This window comes from Castor canadensis, chromosome 10 (assembly GCF_047511655.1).
Source record: "Castor canadensis chromosome 10, mCasCan1.hap1v2, whole genome shotgun sequence".
Taxonomy (NCBI): domain Eukaryota; kingdom Metazoa; phylum Chordata; class Mammalia; order Rodentia; family Castoridae; genus Castor; species Castor canadensis.
This window is the reverse complement of record NC_133395.1, coordinates 3,820,289-3,839,574: the sequence shown is the minus strand read 5'-3', so window position 1 is coordinate 3,839,574 and position 19,286 is coordinate 3,820,289. Positions and strand designations below refer to the sequence as shown.

Below are 19,286 nucleotides of genomic sequence, written 5' to 3'. Positions count from 1 at the left end.
TGACTAGTATTTCTGTGTTTATTGTAGTAATACATAAATATTGTACAGTGTTCGAGTAGTAAATGCTCTGTTCAACTAATTTATGCAAAGGCACTTTTAAAATCGTTGTGCAGATCAAAAAATAGAGCATGAATAGCATCGCAGGAATTTCTGTAACACTGCTATTAGTACAATGGACATTTTTCTTTTGTGTGGCTGTATGAAGTTCTCCTTTGTGGCTATGTGGCCCTATCAGTGTGGATGGGGAAGTGGTCAGTTTGCCAGGGGCATTGTCCCCTGTGCTTTGTTCAACACATACTTCTCTCGTTGGATATATAACCAGTAGAGGAATTGGCCGCTCGAGTGTACGGTATGTTCACTTTTGGCAAACACTGACAGCACATTGTACTCATCCGTTCATCTGTCACCCTACTGTATTTCCACAGTGGAATCTTTTTGTGGCTTTGTGCCTCTCTGATAAGCAATGGCATTGGCCTCATTTTCACATGATTACTGTCCACTTATATCTTCTTTGATGAAATGTCTGTTCAAGACTTTCAAATTAAAAGCATTAAAATTTTTTTCGTCACCTTTTTCTAATGATTTTAAGTTTTATGTATTCTGGATTCTCAATGTATATGGAAAACACCTTTTAAAGAGGTAGGGTCAAGATTCATTTTTTTTCCCTTTAGGGGTACCAATTCAACACCACATGGTTTCCTTTTTTAAAAAATCCTTTTTCCCACTACATCAAAGCAGCACTTCTGCATAAATCAGGTACCCGGATGTGAGTGGATGGCGTCATACAGCATCCCTTCAGTCTGTTGCAATAAGCAGTGGCGCCTTTCACTGCAAGTTCTCCACATTTCACAACTGATCCTTAAGTTTGGCCAGCCTGTTTTGTCCCTTTGCATTTTCTGTACAATTTGGAGTCAGCTGATCAATTCCCTGGTGGGAAGAGGGCCATCCCTGGGATTTTAACTTTTATTGCATTAAACCTAGAACAACTAAAAACTTGAGAACTCCTGAGTCTCAGTATGCTCATTTATTTAGGTCTTTAAAATTTCTCTTTATGGACCATCCTTTGTGCTTTCCTGGGAGGTGTCTTGCATAGCTTTCGCTAAATGTTTTAAATGTTATCATAAATATTTTTCATTTTTTGTTTTCTAACTGTGTGCTTATTATCTAAAAGCAAAATTAAAAAGCACCAGCTTAAACCAGTAAGTTTATAAAATTCGCCTATTCACTATAGTTATTTTAAAGTTCCCTGCAAAAAATATTGTAATTTGATTTCTGTCTTTACACCTCTTCTACTTGTCTTTCCTTATTTTGCTGCATAAGGTAACCAGAATAATGTTTAATAGAAACTGGAATTAAACTTAAAAGAAAACAGTTATTCCTGATCTCAGGGGAAACTTTCAGTAACTCCACATTAATTGTGATGGCTTATTACATTAGGGAAATCCCATTTTGTTGCTGTCATAATAAGAATCTTTATAATGAGAAGACTGTTGAATTTATCAAATTTGTTTCTCTCTCCATTTGAGATGATCATTTTTCTCATGTATTTTTTTGTTTGTGAATTCTGTTTCCTAATTTTCAAGTGTTAAATGAGCCTGGCATCTTTAAAAATTTTATCCTTTTCTTTATAATATTGAAATCTATTAGATAATATTTTGGGTAAGATTCTTCCATCTATGGTCATGACAAAAATCAGCCTCTGGTTTTTCTTTACTTTTATTGTATTTTTAGTTCTTCAGCCAACATTATGCTGGCTCCAGAAAAGGAGTTAGAAAACGTGTTCTGCTTTCTGGCCTCTGAGAGAGTTGTGTGAACTTGGTTTTATTTCTTCCTTAAACGTTTGGAAGAATTCACCGGTGGAGCTGTTGGTGTTTTCTTTGTAGGATGGTGTGTGGTTCCTCATTTAATTTCTTGCACAATTCTAGAATTCTTCATTTTTTTTACATCCCTTTGTTGTAGTTTATAGTAATTATGCTTTTAAGAGTTTTGTTATTATATTTAATCTTCTAACATTTTTGGTATAAAATTATTCATAGCCCAATTTATCTTTTAATTTTAACTTAGAATTCTAAGTGATTTCTTTTTGTTCTGTATGTTGGTGATTTGTGTCTTCTCTGACTTTTTAAAATCAGCATTCTAGGAATTTATGAATTATATTAAGTTTTTCAAAGAAAAAAATCAAGCCAAGAGATATTTTTCTATCATGTATTTATTCTCTGTGCAATTTATTCTTTTATCGTTATTCTTTCAAATTGCTTTGGCTTTAATTCATTATTTATGTTGCATAGACAGATACAGCTTTAATTTCCTGCCTTTCCTGAAATAAGCATTTCAAGCTTTTTTAAACTTTAAGCATGTATTTACTAAGTTCTACATGCTTGATACTTCACAAGTTCATTAGCATTGAATTTCACGTATTTTCTGTTTTCATTTGTGATTTTCTTTGTCATATGAATTCTATAAAAAACCAAATTTTATTATTTTTCTATTTTGTAGTTTTGTTTCTCTTTGTTCTACAAACTTAAAATTTTAACCAACCAGGTATTAATTCTCCCTCCTGTTGTTTGGACCTGCTGATAAAATCACCTGTTGTACTGTTGAGGCTCGTTATATTTTTTGTAATAACATTTCCATTTTAAGGAATCTCTTGAAGATTTCCATTCATGATTCCACCTATTTTCTTGGTCCTGTTAGTCCCTGTTATTTTACAGTCTGTGTCTGCTGACTAACATTGGATGTTTCTCTAGCATGTCTGTATGTGTCGGTTCTTATTACATAGACATTCACGCACATTCATTGCAATTTTTGATTCAGTATTGAACATCCCATATAAAAATTGTAGAGGCAGGGATGATGTTATTTTTTGTGTGAAAGGAAATTTATTTTTTCTCCTGGTGGGCAGGCATCGTGACCCAGCTGAGGCTTAACAGTCACCAGCCTTCTCCGTGGGCTTTGTGTCCCCTCACAGGGCTCAGTTGAGAATGGGGTTGGTGCCCGTGTGCTTTTCCTGTTACTGAGAGCTGCACGTGAACTTGGATGTCCTCTCAACCCTGAGCCTGCTCCATTCTCTGCTTAGCTTTTCAGACACTTGAGCCTGAGTCTGTGAGATCAGTGAGCTTCACTCAGAAAAGCGGCCACATGAGCTAAGTAAGAAAGAATGGTGCTGAGTGCTGTGTGCTCAGTGACTTTCTCCCAGACCCTGGCCCCAGAAGACCCAGCTGCTTCAGTAATTTTCTGAGTACTGCAATTAGATGCTTAATTTGCATTTATACAGATGTTGTGGTTGTCTATGGTAAAAGAATTAATCTGGTACCAGCTTCTTCATGATGGCTGTCTGGGAAAGTAGGTCAAGTCTATTTGGATTTCACTGGTGTCAGAAAATCTGAAGGTCATTTGCCCTCAAATATCTGAGCTTGTTTGCAGCTCCACATCCAATATTGCTTGATCTGTATGTAACTTTCAGAAGGGAGAGAGAGCAAGAAAATCAAAGTGAGCCCATGCTTTTTAAAACTGTTAATGGGTTGTCCCTAGCTTATATCTGTGGGGTCACAGTTAATTGTAGAGTCAATAAAAATTTTACGTAAAGATTGTCAGTTTTGAAAAATTAAAGGAGAAAATAAATATGTATAAATAACTCCCATGTAAATATTTCAATGGACACAGAGATCAAAGTCTAAGTATTAGTTTAACATAATAATTTGCTATAGTATGACATCACTGTATTGTATCTTGTGATAAAAAAATCTGTTTTGGATTTTTTGGCAGCACTGGGGTTTGAACTCAGGGCCTCACACTTGCTAGACAGGAGCTCTTAACACTTGAGTCACTCCACCAGCACTGTGATTTGTTTTTAAGGGTCAAGAGAATTGCAATTTTATAGCTTTGAATAATAGGTTGCAGTGTAGCCCCTTCAGATGTAACTTTACTAGAGGAAAGGAGAAACACATGTCACATTTCTTCATTAATGTAGGAATATGAACAAGTAATACCTTGTAATGGTTGCAAGAATAGTTCAATAAAACTCAACACGTAACCTATCATGTCTATAATTGTAAATATATAATTTATATAACTCAGATTTATATGTTCTATGTACATAGATTGAATTTTATATGTTTTGATATACAAACATTATTTGATATAAAAGCATTTAATATACACATAGACATATCATTCATTATATTCATTGTTCTTAAGTGTCACCAAGTATGTAAATAAAAAGCAATGAGGCAGAATGTACAAAGCTTACAATAAAATCATCTGCTTTTGACAGGACATAATCAAATTTCAAAGTGTGTGTGTTTTTTTTTTTTGGAATTCACATTCATTACGCAGAATCTAATAGTTTGTACTACCCTGTCTATGATTAACAACCCAGAGAATTACAGATAGAAGGTTGATATTGGGACTTGATTTTATGTTGAGTTTATGAGTGAGTGTCTTCTGTAGGAGTGTTACAGCTTAGTCATTTAATATCAGCTACTCACATTAAAGTGATCTCACTGGGCCCTGGACGCACAAAGGAAAACTTCATTTCTTTTTGTGTCAATGGGTATCATTACATGTTTGTGTTGTTCTAAATGGTAATTTTTGCAGATAATTTAGCTTCTGCCTATGTTGATTATTTTAGTAAAAGAAGAAAATGACGCATCAAGTTTGACCATATATATAAAGATTATAAAGACCAGGAGGATGACTTCTGTGATTCACGTTTAAAATCCTGGTAGCATCTGTGTCTCACGTTTACTTGGTTCTCATTAGTGTTAATCTTTGCATAAGATCCATTTCTCGTTTCCAGCAAGTCATCAGTCATGGTGCAGAGCCCTGCCTGGCACGCTGCACTTGGAGACTAAGGCAAACATGCGGCCATCCGCAGTCCTGTGTATTAGATTGCCCCTTCCTTGGTAATCTTGGCTCTGTTGCTAACAATAACTGAGCAGGACATGGCAGAAGGCAGGCAGGTGGCTCTAAATGAAATGCAACTGACAGGACACAGGGTTCACTACAGTGTTGCCACTTAAGCTGAAGTCAAGTGACATAGTTAATTTTAAACACGCAAGGGTGAAGGAGAACATGGAAAAGTAGCCAGGTCTTTCCACAATGGCTTTACAAAAAGCAACCTTAAAACCAAGAATGAATGTGTCTTATCAAGACAGAACATGTGCTGAATCCATTCAGATGAAACCTGGAGTGAGATACTGAGGAACACCAAGTTAGTGTCTCATTGTTCGAACCGCATAGACATTCAAGAGACTAAACACACAAACACCATCCCAGACTTCACTGGTGGCTGAGGAGGACGACAGGAGAACTGTCCTATTGGTGCCCTACTGACAAGTCAAGCTTAGAAGGATAAGAAATGGTACCCAGGTAAGGCAGTGTTATGTGGAAAGGAAATACAATTGGGGAAATCTTAAAGAATTTATAAGATTTCCATAAGGGAAAAGGAGCAATTTGGGGAAGAATTAATTAGAGCTACATTATGAAGATGAGAAAATAAATAACCATTTAGAGCAATCACTGTAGTACAATTTGGTCAGAGCAAGAAGTTCCAAGGTTGAATAATTCAAACTGTGAGTTAAACCTAGATTATAAAGTTAGATGAGAGGTTCCCCTGAGCTGTGCCAACAGGGAGACCAAAGCAAACATTTTCTCTAACTATCTGCAATTTTGTGTAAGAACATGTACTTTTTTAGAATGTCACCTGGACACAGACACTAGGTACAGACAGCAAGAAGATGATCTGGCCAGGCAGGTGCAGTGAAATCACAGCATCTTTGAAGCCAGAGCCCATGTCAAGTCAAGTCACTGGCTTTTAGGGGGTTGTCTGAAGTCAGCGTCCTTGCTGTTCGGGACTGGTAGCTGAATAGCCCTTCATAAGCTGTGAAGTAGCTCGTGAGCTTCAATAATGAGCACATGGCAGCACTTTGCTGAGCCCGTAGTGGAAGAAAGAAGGGAACTGGTCTATAAAGAAGGAAAGACGGGATTCACTGCGACCAGAGAGTCCAGGAGAGATTGGTTAGAAATGTGCATGAAGCTGTGAGCGAAAATAAAGTGCTTAGAATGCCCACTGTCCCCAAACCCTGTCCACCCTTCCTGTACTCTGTGGAAGTGGAAACTCACAGTATGTGACCTCATGTGGCTGGTCAGTTCCACTCAGCGTGCTTTATCAGGTGGGAAGAAGGTGACATGGAGAGAGAAGGCATGTGAGAAAGGAAGTGGATGAACCTGAGAAACTATGCTGGAGCAAATGACAGTGATAAACAGTGGAAAAGCTGGGTGACCACCAGTCACCCAGAAAACTAGACCTGCATAAGTAGAAACCTTAAAGTTTCAATAGGAAAGAAATAGAAAATGTTATTATACTATCATTGCTATTTCCATAATTGCATTATTTATAGCATGCAGAATTCATCAGCCCTGAGCAGAGTGCCCCCCCAGTGGCAGAGTGGAACATGCTGAAGCTCACCTGCCAGCACTATGGAGAAGAGGCACAGAAAGGGAAGCTGAGGACATTGTGGTCGTGGTTTCCATGAAAAAAAAATTTATTTGGGTACTCGCAATTCATCAACACAGCTAATCTTCCCTACAGGGAACATTTAACCCCAAATAGATTGAGAGGAGTAGAGAAAGATCCATGAGTGTGCACTTACCATCACTGAGGCGCTCCAGAGCCACTTTTTGCTGCTTTGTTTATAACCTGAGATGAAATCCCTGGGAGTTTACAAAATACGACATTTTGTCAAAATCAGATAGGTCTACATTGGACTTGGGAAAAGTGAAGTCATGTTAGAGCAAGCATTCAGAAAGAACAGAAATTTTTCCTGCAAGAAAATAAGCCTGGGTGGTTGTTTTATGCTTTATAAAGTATATGATGCTATCATTTAATTTTCTGCAATTTATTTTTAAATTCTAAAATATCTAAAACTCTAAAGGTTCAGTATAATATACTAGACAAGTATGTTCCCACCACTTATAAAGGTTTCATGGTAAAAAAAAAAGTGGGAATAAAACAAAAAAATAAATAAAACCCGCTTAATTACAAAGCTGGACGAAAAGCCATATTAATCCCATAGACCCCTAAAGTTGAGATGCAGATTTAAATGTGTGCGAGAGTCTGCATCGTCACTCAGGGTGGAGCACTTACCTATCATGTGTGAGACCCTGGGTTTGACCCCTAGCACTGCCAAAAAAGAAAAGCAGAAGCAGTAAGAAAGCACCATGACCTCATTTAATTGTTCCATTTATTATTTGTTCTCTGGACAGTATACACACAACATGGTGACATGTCTTACTAGGACAGTGTCTTGGATTAGGTGACAGACATGTGATCAAAAGCGAAGCAGTGTTCCTTTGTGTAGGCAGTAGAGACTGCAACCCTGAATTGCTAATCCTCCCCTTCAGCCTCGTCCGTGTTCACAGTCACTTATACACAGGTCCACACATCTGGTCTCTTAGGGTTGAAAACACACACATATCTCCCCTCAGAACTGCATGCTCCATTACTTTCTATTTTCTTAATTCACTCAGAGAACATATTATCTATACCCATTTTACAAAAAAAAAAAAAAAAACCAAACCTTCCTATTAGCCATCACTTTTTCAGAAAGATTCCATTTTGCAATGCTCAATACCAGTTAATATATTCTAAATGCCCTACAGTCATTTTTGTATTGATTCACAATCGGTGATACTCATCTGTTAATTCCTATTACAGAATTTCAAATTATTTCTGTGTTTTCTGCTCTTACAAAGACTGCTAGACTGGTTTTATGAGTTCTTTTTTGGCTCTTGTCTTGGAGTTTCTACAGAGGGACATTCCTAGTGGAACATCCACCCTCAGGCTTGGAAACATTGTCGATTGATTTTTCTACTTGGTTAAACAGCGAGGCTTGGTACACGGACAGGTTTTCCGGTCCTAGAAAAACCTTCATTGAGAAAGAAAGCTCCACCACAAACTAGCTTGTCCCTTGGGGCCAGCACAAATGCCTCTTGGCACTAATTTCCTCATCTGTAAACATGAAAACACTTCTTGTACGCAAGTTACAGGCTTCTGGGTGGCATGGGTGAGCGTTGGGAATAGCACTGTGTGCCTAGTACTTGTAAGCTGTCATTGTCATTACTACAGAACCATCCTCGGCTAACTCTTCCAGCGTCATGAGCGTAATATATTGTCTTGTCACTGACACTAGCATTTCCGCAGTCACTGGAGAGCCCTGCATCTTTTCTCATGTTTATTTCCCAGGTTTTTAGTTTCTATTGTTTGCCCTGTTTTCAACTGAATTTCCTACCATTCTTACTGATTTGCAGGCGTCTGTTAGAACCTATCGATAATTTGTGATTACATGCCCAGATTATTCTCCTCTCTGTCTTTATGTATCTTATTTATCATTATTATTCATTTATCATTATCCAGGCATTATTCAATTTAATGCACTGAGATTACCTCATCATTCCCAGTATAAGTTACACTTTGAACCCTTGCTTCCTCAAATCATGAGTGTTACCATGCATGCCTAGCTAACTCTTTCAGCTTTGCTTTTTGCATGGGGGATTAAATTCATGTGTAAGTAATTTTTAATAGAATTACATGGTGTGAGAAAGACATCCATGGTTATCCTTTGCTATGACAGTCTTCCCAGCACTGTGCTTTATTACTGATCAAGGACCACAGACTGTCCTTCACCTCATCTTTGCTCTCCTGCAGGCTTGAGCTGAGTTCTCTGGTCTGTTTCAGGCTCTGTTTTTCTAGTCTCTGCACCAGCACCATGCTGTGCAGTGGCTTGGGCTTTCAGGATTTTCACTGAGATGTGGGAACCTGCCCGTGAGATTGGTGTACCGTGGATGGATGGATTTTCTCAAGCACTCAGGTTCAGGACATTATCATTGCTGCAGAAGCACCAGTCCTGCTGTTTGATGCTTACCCTCCCCAGGCTGTCACCCTGCTGACTCGGCTCTGCCATGGTGTCTCCTCACAGTGGAAACACATAGCCTGTGCTCCTCTGTGTTTGACTAACTGCACTCAACATTGTTTGAGAATGGCCAGTTATTTTTTCTAGCTGTAAATCACTTATTCTGCTTTTAAAAGTTCTTTTCCCATCCAGTCTTCAATAATTTTAAACATGTAAATCTGCAGTTAAATAGTACCAGCTACTTTCTTCCTCATTTTAAAATGTTTGGGTGGCAGATGGTACCATCAGCAACAAATACGTTTATTCGTATTTCTGACAAACAAGGACATTCTCCATACAAGGACATTGCTCTGATAGACTGCTGTCATCAAATCAGGAGAATGTATTCATGATGTCCCTTGTCCCTTGGTGCTCAGATAGCCAGCTTAGGCCACATCACTGGTGCACTGACCACCAGGCTCTGTGATCTCCTTCTACCTGGAGTCATTCCGTAGTCTTATCTCAACTTCCTTGACCTTAGCATCCCTGAAGATACAGACTAGTTATTTTGTGAAATAAAAATTACTTTTGTCTGGTATTTCGTCATGTCTCAGAAGTCTTTGTGTTATTTAGTATTTACTCTGTTGCAATAAAATCCACTGGAAACTCAAAAGGACTAAAACTGTTACCAATGCCTCAGGATGGCAGGAATAAACTGCTATCACCTTGAAATCAAGTCAATTGAATTTGTGTTTTTTGGAGAAATGTGCAAATTTGTATGTGAGTCAGCCACAACTGCCTTCTGAAGCTCAAATTTAGAATTCTTGTCGTATTAAGCTGTTAACGTTAATGTCACTGAGAGAAATTGTATCAGTGTGAGTTATCAGGGTTTCAGCATACTTCATAGGTGTCTATTAAACGGGTGTTTTGTGAGTTTCCATCTTTAAAGATGGCGGGATAATTTAAATCCTATGGACAAACAAATGAAGGATAAGCTCTGTCTTCACTTAGTGGCTGTGCTTGCCGGAAGGGTGCTAGGAGGGTTGTGGTCTTACGGTGCTTTACAGACCCAGCTGAGATCTGGTGTTCTGTGGGAGCTATGGTGGGGTCAGGGGTCCTGGAGACTTTTCACATCCATGCTGTTTTTTGGCTGCCTGTTCCCAGGTCTCCCAGCTGTACCTGAGCCCCACGGGGGCACGGAGCCCCTCGCTGCCTCCTCACCTCTTCTCCTGTGCAGAACGGGCCTTCCATCGGCTCTTCCAGGAGCAGAGCCCCCAGTGCTTCATCCTCAGGTGAGCCCCTTCACTGCCCCCCCAGGCTCAGATCCACCCGGGCCTTGACCGGGCTGTGTCCTCATCTTTCACCACTCCTGTTTATTCAGCTCCTCAGCAACTGTTGGTCTAGTAAAGCTTTGCAATAAGTCCACTTCACCTGTTACTAAAGAGCAACAAGCACCAGATGTCACAGGATCAATAGCAACAAACTTAACCTGTAGCTCACTTCATTTTGAAGATTTAAAGCTTAGAGTCACCGCATTTATGCTTTTGAATCTAAGAAACACATGTAGAGGAACAAAGGCTCCAGGTATTAGTGGACCCAAGACACTGCTCAAGACGTAATTCTTCCTGAAATACAGGCTTAGTTCTTTGCAAGACAGAGCTCCCCCACCCTGCTTGTGGCGATTTGCCTCTGCTCATATTTCAATAAATGGTTCCTCTCAAGTGATTTTTATTTGCAAAGCAACAAAATATCTCCTAAATCTCAAAATGTCTAGGGGAATGATTTGTATTGGGTCAAAATTTCTTCCAAAAATTGCTGGGAAGTGGTTACCACAAGGAGTAGGGGGTGAAATGTGACTATTATCTTGATAGAGGATTGCAGAAATATTTAAGTATCAAAACAAGATCTGCATACATTTTCTTATATATTAGGCCATGCCCCTGCCAAAGGGAGCCATCTGTAAATACTCCAGGCTCTGCTTGATTGATAGTGAGTGGTGTTGGTTTGGAAATTGAACATATAAATAAAGTAGCCCACAGTTCAAGTCCATATGAAATAAAAACAGTGGAAAGATACACCCTAAATAGATACCAACAGGCTTATTCAAACTTTTTCTTCTTCATACTGGGGCTTGAACTCAGGACTTAAACCTTGAGCCATGCCGCCAGCCCTTTTTTTGTAATGGGTATTTTCGAGATAGGGTATAGTGAACTGTTTGCCCAGGCTGGCTTTGATCTGCGATTCTCCTGATCTCTGCCTTCTGAGTAGCTAGGATTACAAGCATGAGCCACTGATGACTGGCTTATTTAAACTTTTTAATGAGCACTCATTAATCTGCTTTTGCATTATTGATTTTATCAAGAATCCCATGGAGAAATTAATGGGTGGCTGCAAACTCGAGTGTTCTGGTTTTCGAAATAGCCAGGCAAGTGTGCACTTCCACACTGTGCTCTGACGTGTCCCAGGGATGGGGTGGGGTGGAGGGCGATGCATCCTGGAATGAAGCAGCCTTGCTTTATCTGCTTTATCTACTGGGTTCTCTAGTCTTTGCTAAAAATGGAAAAACATTTTTAAAATTGCACAGAACACATTCCAAATTGATGAGATTATGGGGAACGGAGATGGTGCTGTGAATATTAACACTTAATATTTAGTGAGAGCTCATTTGTGCTTTTATCCTCCCCTTCCCACTGCTACCAGTGCCCAGATGGGACATGTTTTACCTTCCTGTCTTCCGTTTTTTAAAAAAGACATTCTTAATTATTTAACATGGCTATTTAGGGAGTTTCATTGTGACTCTTATTATACATATATATATATATATATATATATATATATATATATGTATATATGTATATGTGTGTGTGTGTGTGTGTGTGTGTGTGTGTGTGTGTGTGTGTGTAGTATAACCTGAATTGGCTCATCTCCTGCATTTTTCCCCTTTCTACTTTAGTCCCCTTCTTATGGTGATTTCAACAGGTTTTAAAATTCTATATTCAGTCTACATATATTCTATATATCAACCATATTCACCATCTTCCTTCTTTTACCCTTCCCCTCCCATTAGTGGACCTATTTTGCATAATATTTCTTGTATTTGTATTGAACCTATATTCCACATATGAGAGAAAGCATGCTGCCTTTGGCTTTCTGAACCTGACTAATTTCACTTAAATTATGTTCTCCAGTTCCATCCATTTACCTCTAAATGACAAAATTTCATTCTTCTTTGTGTCTGAATAAAATTCCATTGTGTATAGATACCACATTTTCTTAATCCATTCGTCAGTAGTGGGGCATCCTGGCTGTTTCCATAGCTTGGCTATTGTGAGTAGTGCTGCAGTAAACATGGGTGTGCAGGTGCCTTTGTTGTAACCTGACTCACATTCCTTCAGGTATATCCCCACGAGTGGAATTGCTGGATCATATGGCAGATCTATTTTAGTTTTTGGAGGACCCTCCATACTATTTTCTATAGTGTCAGCCACTTATTTGGGCGGGGGGGGATACCACATTTCTCCACTTAAGCTTCATAAATCCTCATATGCAGAAGTGCATATCAAATGTGCTTTCACCAGACCTGTGATTGAAGTCAACGCTTCCTTGTTTTTAAGGCTTCAGTCACTTCGCAATGGCCTGGACTGAGGGGACAGTTTCTCCACATCTACCAACACATTAAAGCTAGTTATGCACACTTCACTGACAAAGCCGTTCACACACCATTTACTGCATTTCTCCTGTGTCCCAGAAGTAATACAGACAGAGGATGATTTAAGAGTTGGTGAAAAACACGTGACCATTCCTGGAACTGATGTCCATAACTTTGCATCAGAAAGAATATTGTCCAAATTTTATTTTGATATCACATTTTGCTGATAATTTCAGGTCCAGGTAGTTAAAATATTTAAGGTCAGCCCAGAAGCGGGGATTAAAGACATTTGTTAACAACTTGAGACTTAAGTAATCAAATTTCAACTTCTTTTCTGGTGAGTGCTCTTTGATCAACTTTGTTAGAATAAGTGTTCCAAGGCAGAAACAAAAAGCATTGTCTACCACCTAACTGAAGGGCTTTCTATGCGTTTTCCATTAGGTTCATAAATAACTTCACTGGATACCAGACCACTACTGTAATTACCCTGTGGGAATTTTATGTTAATCTGTTTTCGTCTGGTGTCAGGATTGTTTATAGAAATCAGACAAGTCAATGAAGTGTGTGGGATGACCAGAGCATTGTCATCCTAAAGGACAAGTTTAGTTGGTGACAGTTTGCTGAGCCTAGATTAAAGGAAAGTGTAAACCTTACAACTCCAGAACTGAAAGTCGCCCCAAAAGGGAACCAGAACAGTTCATTTCAGGGTCTGCAGAGAAAGACCTGACCTCGTTAGCGTGCACAGCGTGTGCTCCAGAGGAGCCAAGGTGTGCTGGGGAGCATGGGACTTTCTGAGGAAGGTGAGGTGTCTTTCCTGGAAGACTCAGAAGATTCAGTGTCTTCCCCAGGCCAGTGTTCCGCAGCTCTGGGAAGGCAGTGTGTCCTTCCCTCTTTGGCCTGCTGTCACTCTGGGTTCCTCTAGCTGATGTTATTAGCTACACTGAAGATGACTGAGCTGACCAAGTGTTTCTTGTCAGCTGGGGCCTCTGTGCTGTGCCTCCCCCGTTGTGTGGCTCTGTACTGTCAGACCTTAGATGACAGAAGTCGCACTATGTCCTTCTCTAGTCCTGACACCATTGGGCACACGACATAGGGCATGTTGACTAAATCTTTAGGATGAATGCATCAAATTGAAAAGTGAAATTGACTATAAACTCTCCAGCATGGTTAGCCTATCCCGCACCATCTCTGTGTCTGAGCAAGATCTCTGCTTATTTAATTTTATTTAATTGTTTACTGCCTTCTCCACACCAGTGAACTTGTGTTTCCCATTTTGTCTTAGTGGAGAGAGAGGATCTGGGAAGACTGAGGCCAGCAAGCAGATCGTGAGGCACCTGACCTGCAGGGCCGGCTCCAGCAGGGCCATGTTTGACTTCAGATTCAAACCTGTAAGTTGCTTATTTGCGTGGGCAAAGTGCGACTGAGTGCATTGAGCCAAGAAAAATGTCAGATACAAATAAAGGAGAATGTCGTAATGGGTGTATGGTGATCAAAATTTGCAGAAAAACATGGCAGTCAGTGGCTCAAGTCTCCTAGTACTAAAGAGGATCATGGTTCGAAGCCAGTCTGGAAAAATAGTTCATGAAACCCTATTTCAAAATAACCCGTGAAAGAAGGGCTGGTGGAGTGGCTCAAGATGTATGTCCAGAGTTCAAACCACAGTACTGCCGGAAAAAGACAGATTTAGAAATATTTTTAGTACATTCCCTTTTTAAACATTCATTCAAAAATAGTTGGATCTACATACAACATAGAGATTGCTGTTATTCACAAAGAAAGGGTCCTTTTATTATTTTGGGGGGGTGTGGTGGGGAACTGGCCTGAAAAGCATTCACTGTGGGGGGCTCTTGACAGCTGTGAGTCAACATAACCGACAAACTGACAACCATAAACTTGAATGACACTGGTGGAGGCAGTGAGCTGACACTGAAGTAATACAGAACCTGGCCGTTTTGCATTCAGCATCCTTTCAACCCAATGATCCCGCTACTTCATCTCCCTAAAACACTGCCAGCACTCCAGGATGAAGTACCAGGTAATGCCAAGAATATTCCCCACAGCGAAAGTGCGATCTGTGCCAGGAGTCTGCACAGGAGCTTGGCCCCAGGCTGCTTCCATTGCTTGCACTCGAGTTCTAGTGAGTTTTGTTCACAAGTTGTTTTCAGACCATGGCAGTTTGGAAGAAGCAGCTCAGAGGCTACAAGGCTTCTGCCCTCCATCACGCTGACACTCACAAGAAGGAAGAGATGGACACCCATGGGTAACCAACCCAGAAGCATCAGAACTCAGCAGTGTGTGGTGCTGGGGTCGTGAGCTGTGGACTGGACCCTGCTTCCACCCTCTGCTCCTCAGCATTCTTTTGGAAGTGGTCACTGAGGATTCAAGCTCATGGTGATCGTCCTCAATTGGACATGGCTTTTGTCATAATGACCTCATCACTGCCTGTGCCTGTAGCCCCAGGATCGAGTCTCAAGGGAGAGCCATCACTGTATCCTATTCTTCCTCCCTTCCTATCCTTTGTAGGGTGGAGGCCAGCTCTTCAGCAGACTTCTCACCATTGCCCAGGACCAAGTTTAATCCATGCTCCATTCTCCCCATGTTCTCATCAATTCATGTGCTGTTGCTTTTCACTCCGCCATCAGAAACCTGGAGTGCACCCGGACCATAGCTCTCTGTCCCTCTCCAGTGCAATCACAATACCCCCAGTCCTAGCTCGTCGGCCCATGAGGGATCTGCAGGCCCATGGTCCTCACTGCCGGTGGGAACATCTTCCCTTATCAGGTGACCTAGAGGCTGTTCTGAGTGGTTCCCTTCCTTCCTCCATCCCTGACCATCTTCTGGTGATCATGCAGCTGGGCTTGGTGAACAGGACAGCTTGACTCCCCCAGGCTCAGACAGGGCCTGTGCATCTTCTCACCAGCTCAGCTGAAGGAGCTACTTACTACATTCCAGGTAAACGGCTTCTCAGAAGGCCAGGCCTTATGTCTGTTCACACTTACAGGCTGGTCCACAACTGTGCTCCAACTAGGCAGCCCTGAGTTCAGATCAGACTGGGAGAAGAGCAGGTTGCATCCTGAATCAGCCTCGCTTCTTCACACGCCTGAGAGGTCTGTTCCCTGCACATCGACAGATTGGCCCAGCGTTCTTCCTAACAACGCCCTTTCCTTCTCCAGTCTCAGCATTGCTTCCCTGTCTTCTTTCCTGTGCTGAAGCCACCTGTGGGCTTACCCTCTCCTGTCCATCATCCAGCCAGGGTCTGTTAAGTGCTACCAAGGGCTAGTGCCTGGAATTCAGGGTCGCCAGCTTGGCCTGCCACACTGTAGGGACTCGGTCTCTATGTGGACAATCACTGAAGATGTGTACCTAGGAGACTTAATTATTCCAAGGCTCCAAATTAGTTTACTCTAATGGAATCAAATAAATTCAAATGGATAAACCATTTTCATGTAATTAAGACCCTGCAAAGGTGTAGGAGGGTAAACATGTGGAAATATGTACTCGTGTGAAAATGGAAAAATAAGACCTGTTGAAACTATTCCAGGAATGGGTGGAGGGGGAAAAAGGGAATGATGAAGGGGTGAATTCAACTATGATATATTGTAAGAAGCTTGGCAAATGTCACAATGTACTCCCAGTGCAACAGTAATAATAATAATAAAAAGACCCTGCAAATTCTGGTGAGTGGGTTTGTGTGGCTATGTGACTTATAAAACCAGCACTGGCATTTTCTTGTATCTGTCTCTCTCACCCTGCCTGTGTTAGACAGTGGAGATTTTCTCACTGGCTTCCTTTTATAATAACCTTCTTTTCATTTTTTGGCCCAAGGATATGAAAGATATATTTGTTCAAAAAATTTAATTATGATCTTTTCCTTCAAGAGACCTGTATATGATAAAAATCGTGTTCAGTCATGTTCAAGAATCAAATTTGGTTCTTCACACTAAAAATAAATCAGCGTGCTCTGTATGAAATTCAAGAAACTGGTGGACATTTGCTCTGTGTCATTTCCTTGACTCCCCAGAATGCTCACTGAGGGCTTGCGATACCCGTGGGCTCTCGTGCTGCCTTGGAGCTCATCCAAGGTGAGTGGAGCAGGTGTCGTGGCAAAGGTCGCAGAGTGACTTCCCACCACACACACATTGCGGCTGACAATTTTACATTTAAAAGTGTCTGATCCCCTGGAGTAAAACAGCTGTTGTTCCATAGATCATTCTGGAAAACAGAGCCACCTAAAAGTTCAAAAGCTAAACATCTAGATGCCATCCACTATGCCATGAGCACAGTGCTGGGGGTGTTTGCTGCCTTTTCACCTGGCATTGCAGGGCAGGGTTGTTTCCTCTATGTACAGGTGTGTTTGAAAATATTCTGAAAAATCCATAGTATCTGATTCCTCATGTAAAAACTACAAGAACTTAAATCTAATCAGTGGAATGTATTATTTTCTCATTTTTTTGAAACAGGGTCTTGCTATCGTCCAGGCTGGCTTGAACTCTCCAGACTCCTGCTTCTGTCTCTCAAGTGCTGGGATTATAGCCATGTACCACCACACCCAGCTCCTCAGACTTTTAATTCTACTATGAGTTCTCAAACTTTTAAATGTACTCTGATGAATTTCCAAGTTTATGCCTGATTTTTCTCTCTTAACTAAGAATTTATATTAAACCAATTCTGAAAGGTTTCACCTGATACCACACGTGCTCATAAATAATTTTAATTTATGAGCATTTGTTAAGCTGGTACTCTACTGAACACTGTTTCATTGTACTGCTCAAAATAATTTAGCAGTTGAAGTCAGCTCGGGGAAGAACAGCATTCTCTGCCTTCTTTGTTCAAATATGCTAATAGACTGACTACTGATACTTAAGGGTGGGAGCATGAATAAAACAACATGGTTATAAAACAAACACAGGTTAATAATGGAAATAGCAGGCTCTATTGAGTTAATTGAAATGACAAGGAAGAACAGCTCCCCCTTTAAATCACGGGCTCAGACAATCACTTATGAAAATGATCTTTGCAGACCAAGCAGGCTATATAAATATACATATAATTCTAAAATGCATCTACATTACTTTATGTAAATTGGCTTTGCAGTTTAGTAAGTGAGTAGGACTGAGTTGTCCTCTGGATGAAGTTAGGAATAACCCTTTCAAAGTTGAAAGCACCTGTGAATTAAAACTACAATGTCAATGTCAACTTCAAGTGAAAGTACCCCTCATTCATTCCTGTTTTCCTCATTCCTCACAGCACACGAAAAATGTCATAAGTGATTTCTCATCTCATGAAAAGATGCACAGGATTGAGCATAGCTTATTACTGTAGATTTTCGGTCCTTTAAAGTGTTATCTACATAAATAGCATTCGACATCTAAACAGTTCATAAAATCTACTCTATCACAGGTTTTATAAGCCACCCAATGGGGTATACAGGTGTTAAATACAACCATTGGATTCGTCTATGAACTGACTGTAAATCTTTATAACATTGCACAGGTTCACTGAAATTGAGTAGATTTTTTAACATTTTAAAAATCGTATTTTATAGATCACTTGCCAAAACTACATTTAATAAATATGGCACTTGCAGTGTTTCATACTTTTGTTTCTACCCCCAGGCCCAGTGCTCTCCAGAGTTAATGTCGTGACACAGGGGACCAGCAAGGGACTAGCTAGCGGGGCTACCGAACTCCCAAAGAGGCTTCCTTTCTGTTTTACTGATTTATCCTACTTTACAGTTTTCATGCTGCCTAAGAGAGATGGTTCACTGATTGGGAGGTGTCAGTGGGAGAACATGCAGGCAGATATGCCCAGGGCCTGGTACACAGCACACACCCGACACCTCCCATTGGGGAGGCTCTGGCACCTAAATCAAATGGATTTGCCCCAAATTCTGCTACAGCAGGAGAGGAAAAGGCTCATTGCATGTTATTCTGATCAGAAGTTACCAAAGAATATGTAGAGAGAGAATGGTGGAGAAGTAAAAGTGCAGGTGTGGGGAGGGGTTCTTCAGTGGAGAATCCTGCAGAGGACACAGAGTTGAGAAGCTTCTTGTGGCTGTCATCAGTGTCACAGTGCCAGAATTAAAGCCAGCAGTCTCAGCACAGAAACCAAATACAGGGGCTTGGGAGGAAGGTCCCAGCTGACAGTGCTCCTGCATCATGGGGAAGGAAGGGAGGAAGAGGAAGGGGTGGCTGATGTCTGGAAGGTGATGGGAAGTCCAGCCTTCAACTCCAGCAATGAGTTTGGTCATTGTTCATGGGTAGCACACTCCTCTCTCAGGGTGGCATAGCTGAGATCGTGTTGAATGTGGCTTACACTTCAGCTGGGCCTGGTACAAGTCTGCTCCTTCCCCTGTGCTCAGTGCATTCCAGTTTGGGGGGCAAGGCAAAGTCCCATCCCTAGGGAAATTGCTCTGTAAATTATCCTAATCCCTAAATTTGAATCTCAAATAACAGAAACAAGGGATTTTCTATATCATTAGACATATTGGAACAGTCGCTTTTGAACAGAACTGCCTGGGGCTTCTTGCCAATTCCAGCCCAAGTGAATTCCAACTTCAAGAACTGTTCAATTCCATCCAAATCGCTTAAGTGGGCATTGATGAATAATGACCTTCGCGGAGCAGTGATTGGCTCAGCTTGGTTGATGAGATATTGATTTTTAGTAGGGAAGCCTCAAGCTTTTACTCTAAGAAAATACATCAACTCCTTCCTTAAAAACATGGAACTATTATGATGTAACTATCA

The 19,286-nt window shown here is 40.7% G+C and overlaps 1 protein-coding gene across 3 annotated transcripts in view; it reads left to right on the top strand.

Moving 5' to 3' along the window:
- The window catches only part of Myo16 (myosin XVI), a 518,261-nt gene that overhangs the window by 259,902 nt on the left and 239,073 nt on the right, over positions 1-19,286 (top strand). For all 3 annotated transcript variants that reach the window (XM_074043002.1, XM_074043003.1, XM_074043001.1), the window contains exons 13-14: positions 10,056-10,183; positions 13,823-13,928. In XM_074043002.1, the coding sequence (XP_073899103.1) occupies positions 10,056-10,183; positions 13,823-13,928 (234 nt within the window). The remainder of the gene's footprint in view (positions 1-10,055; positions 10,184-13,822; positions 13,929-19,286) is intronic.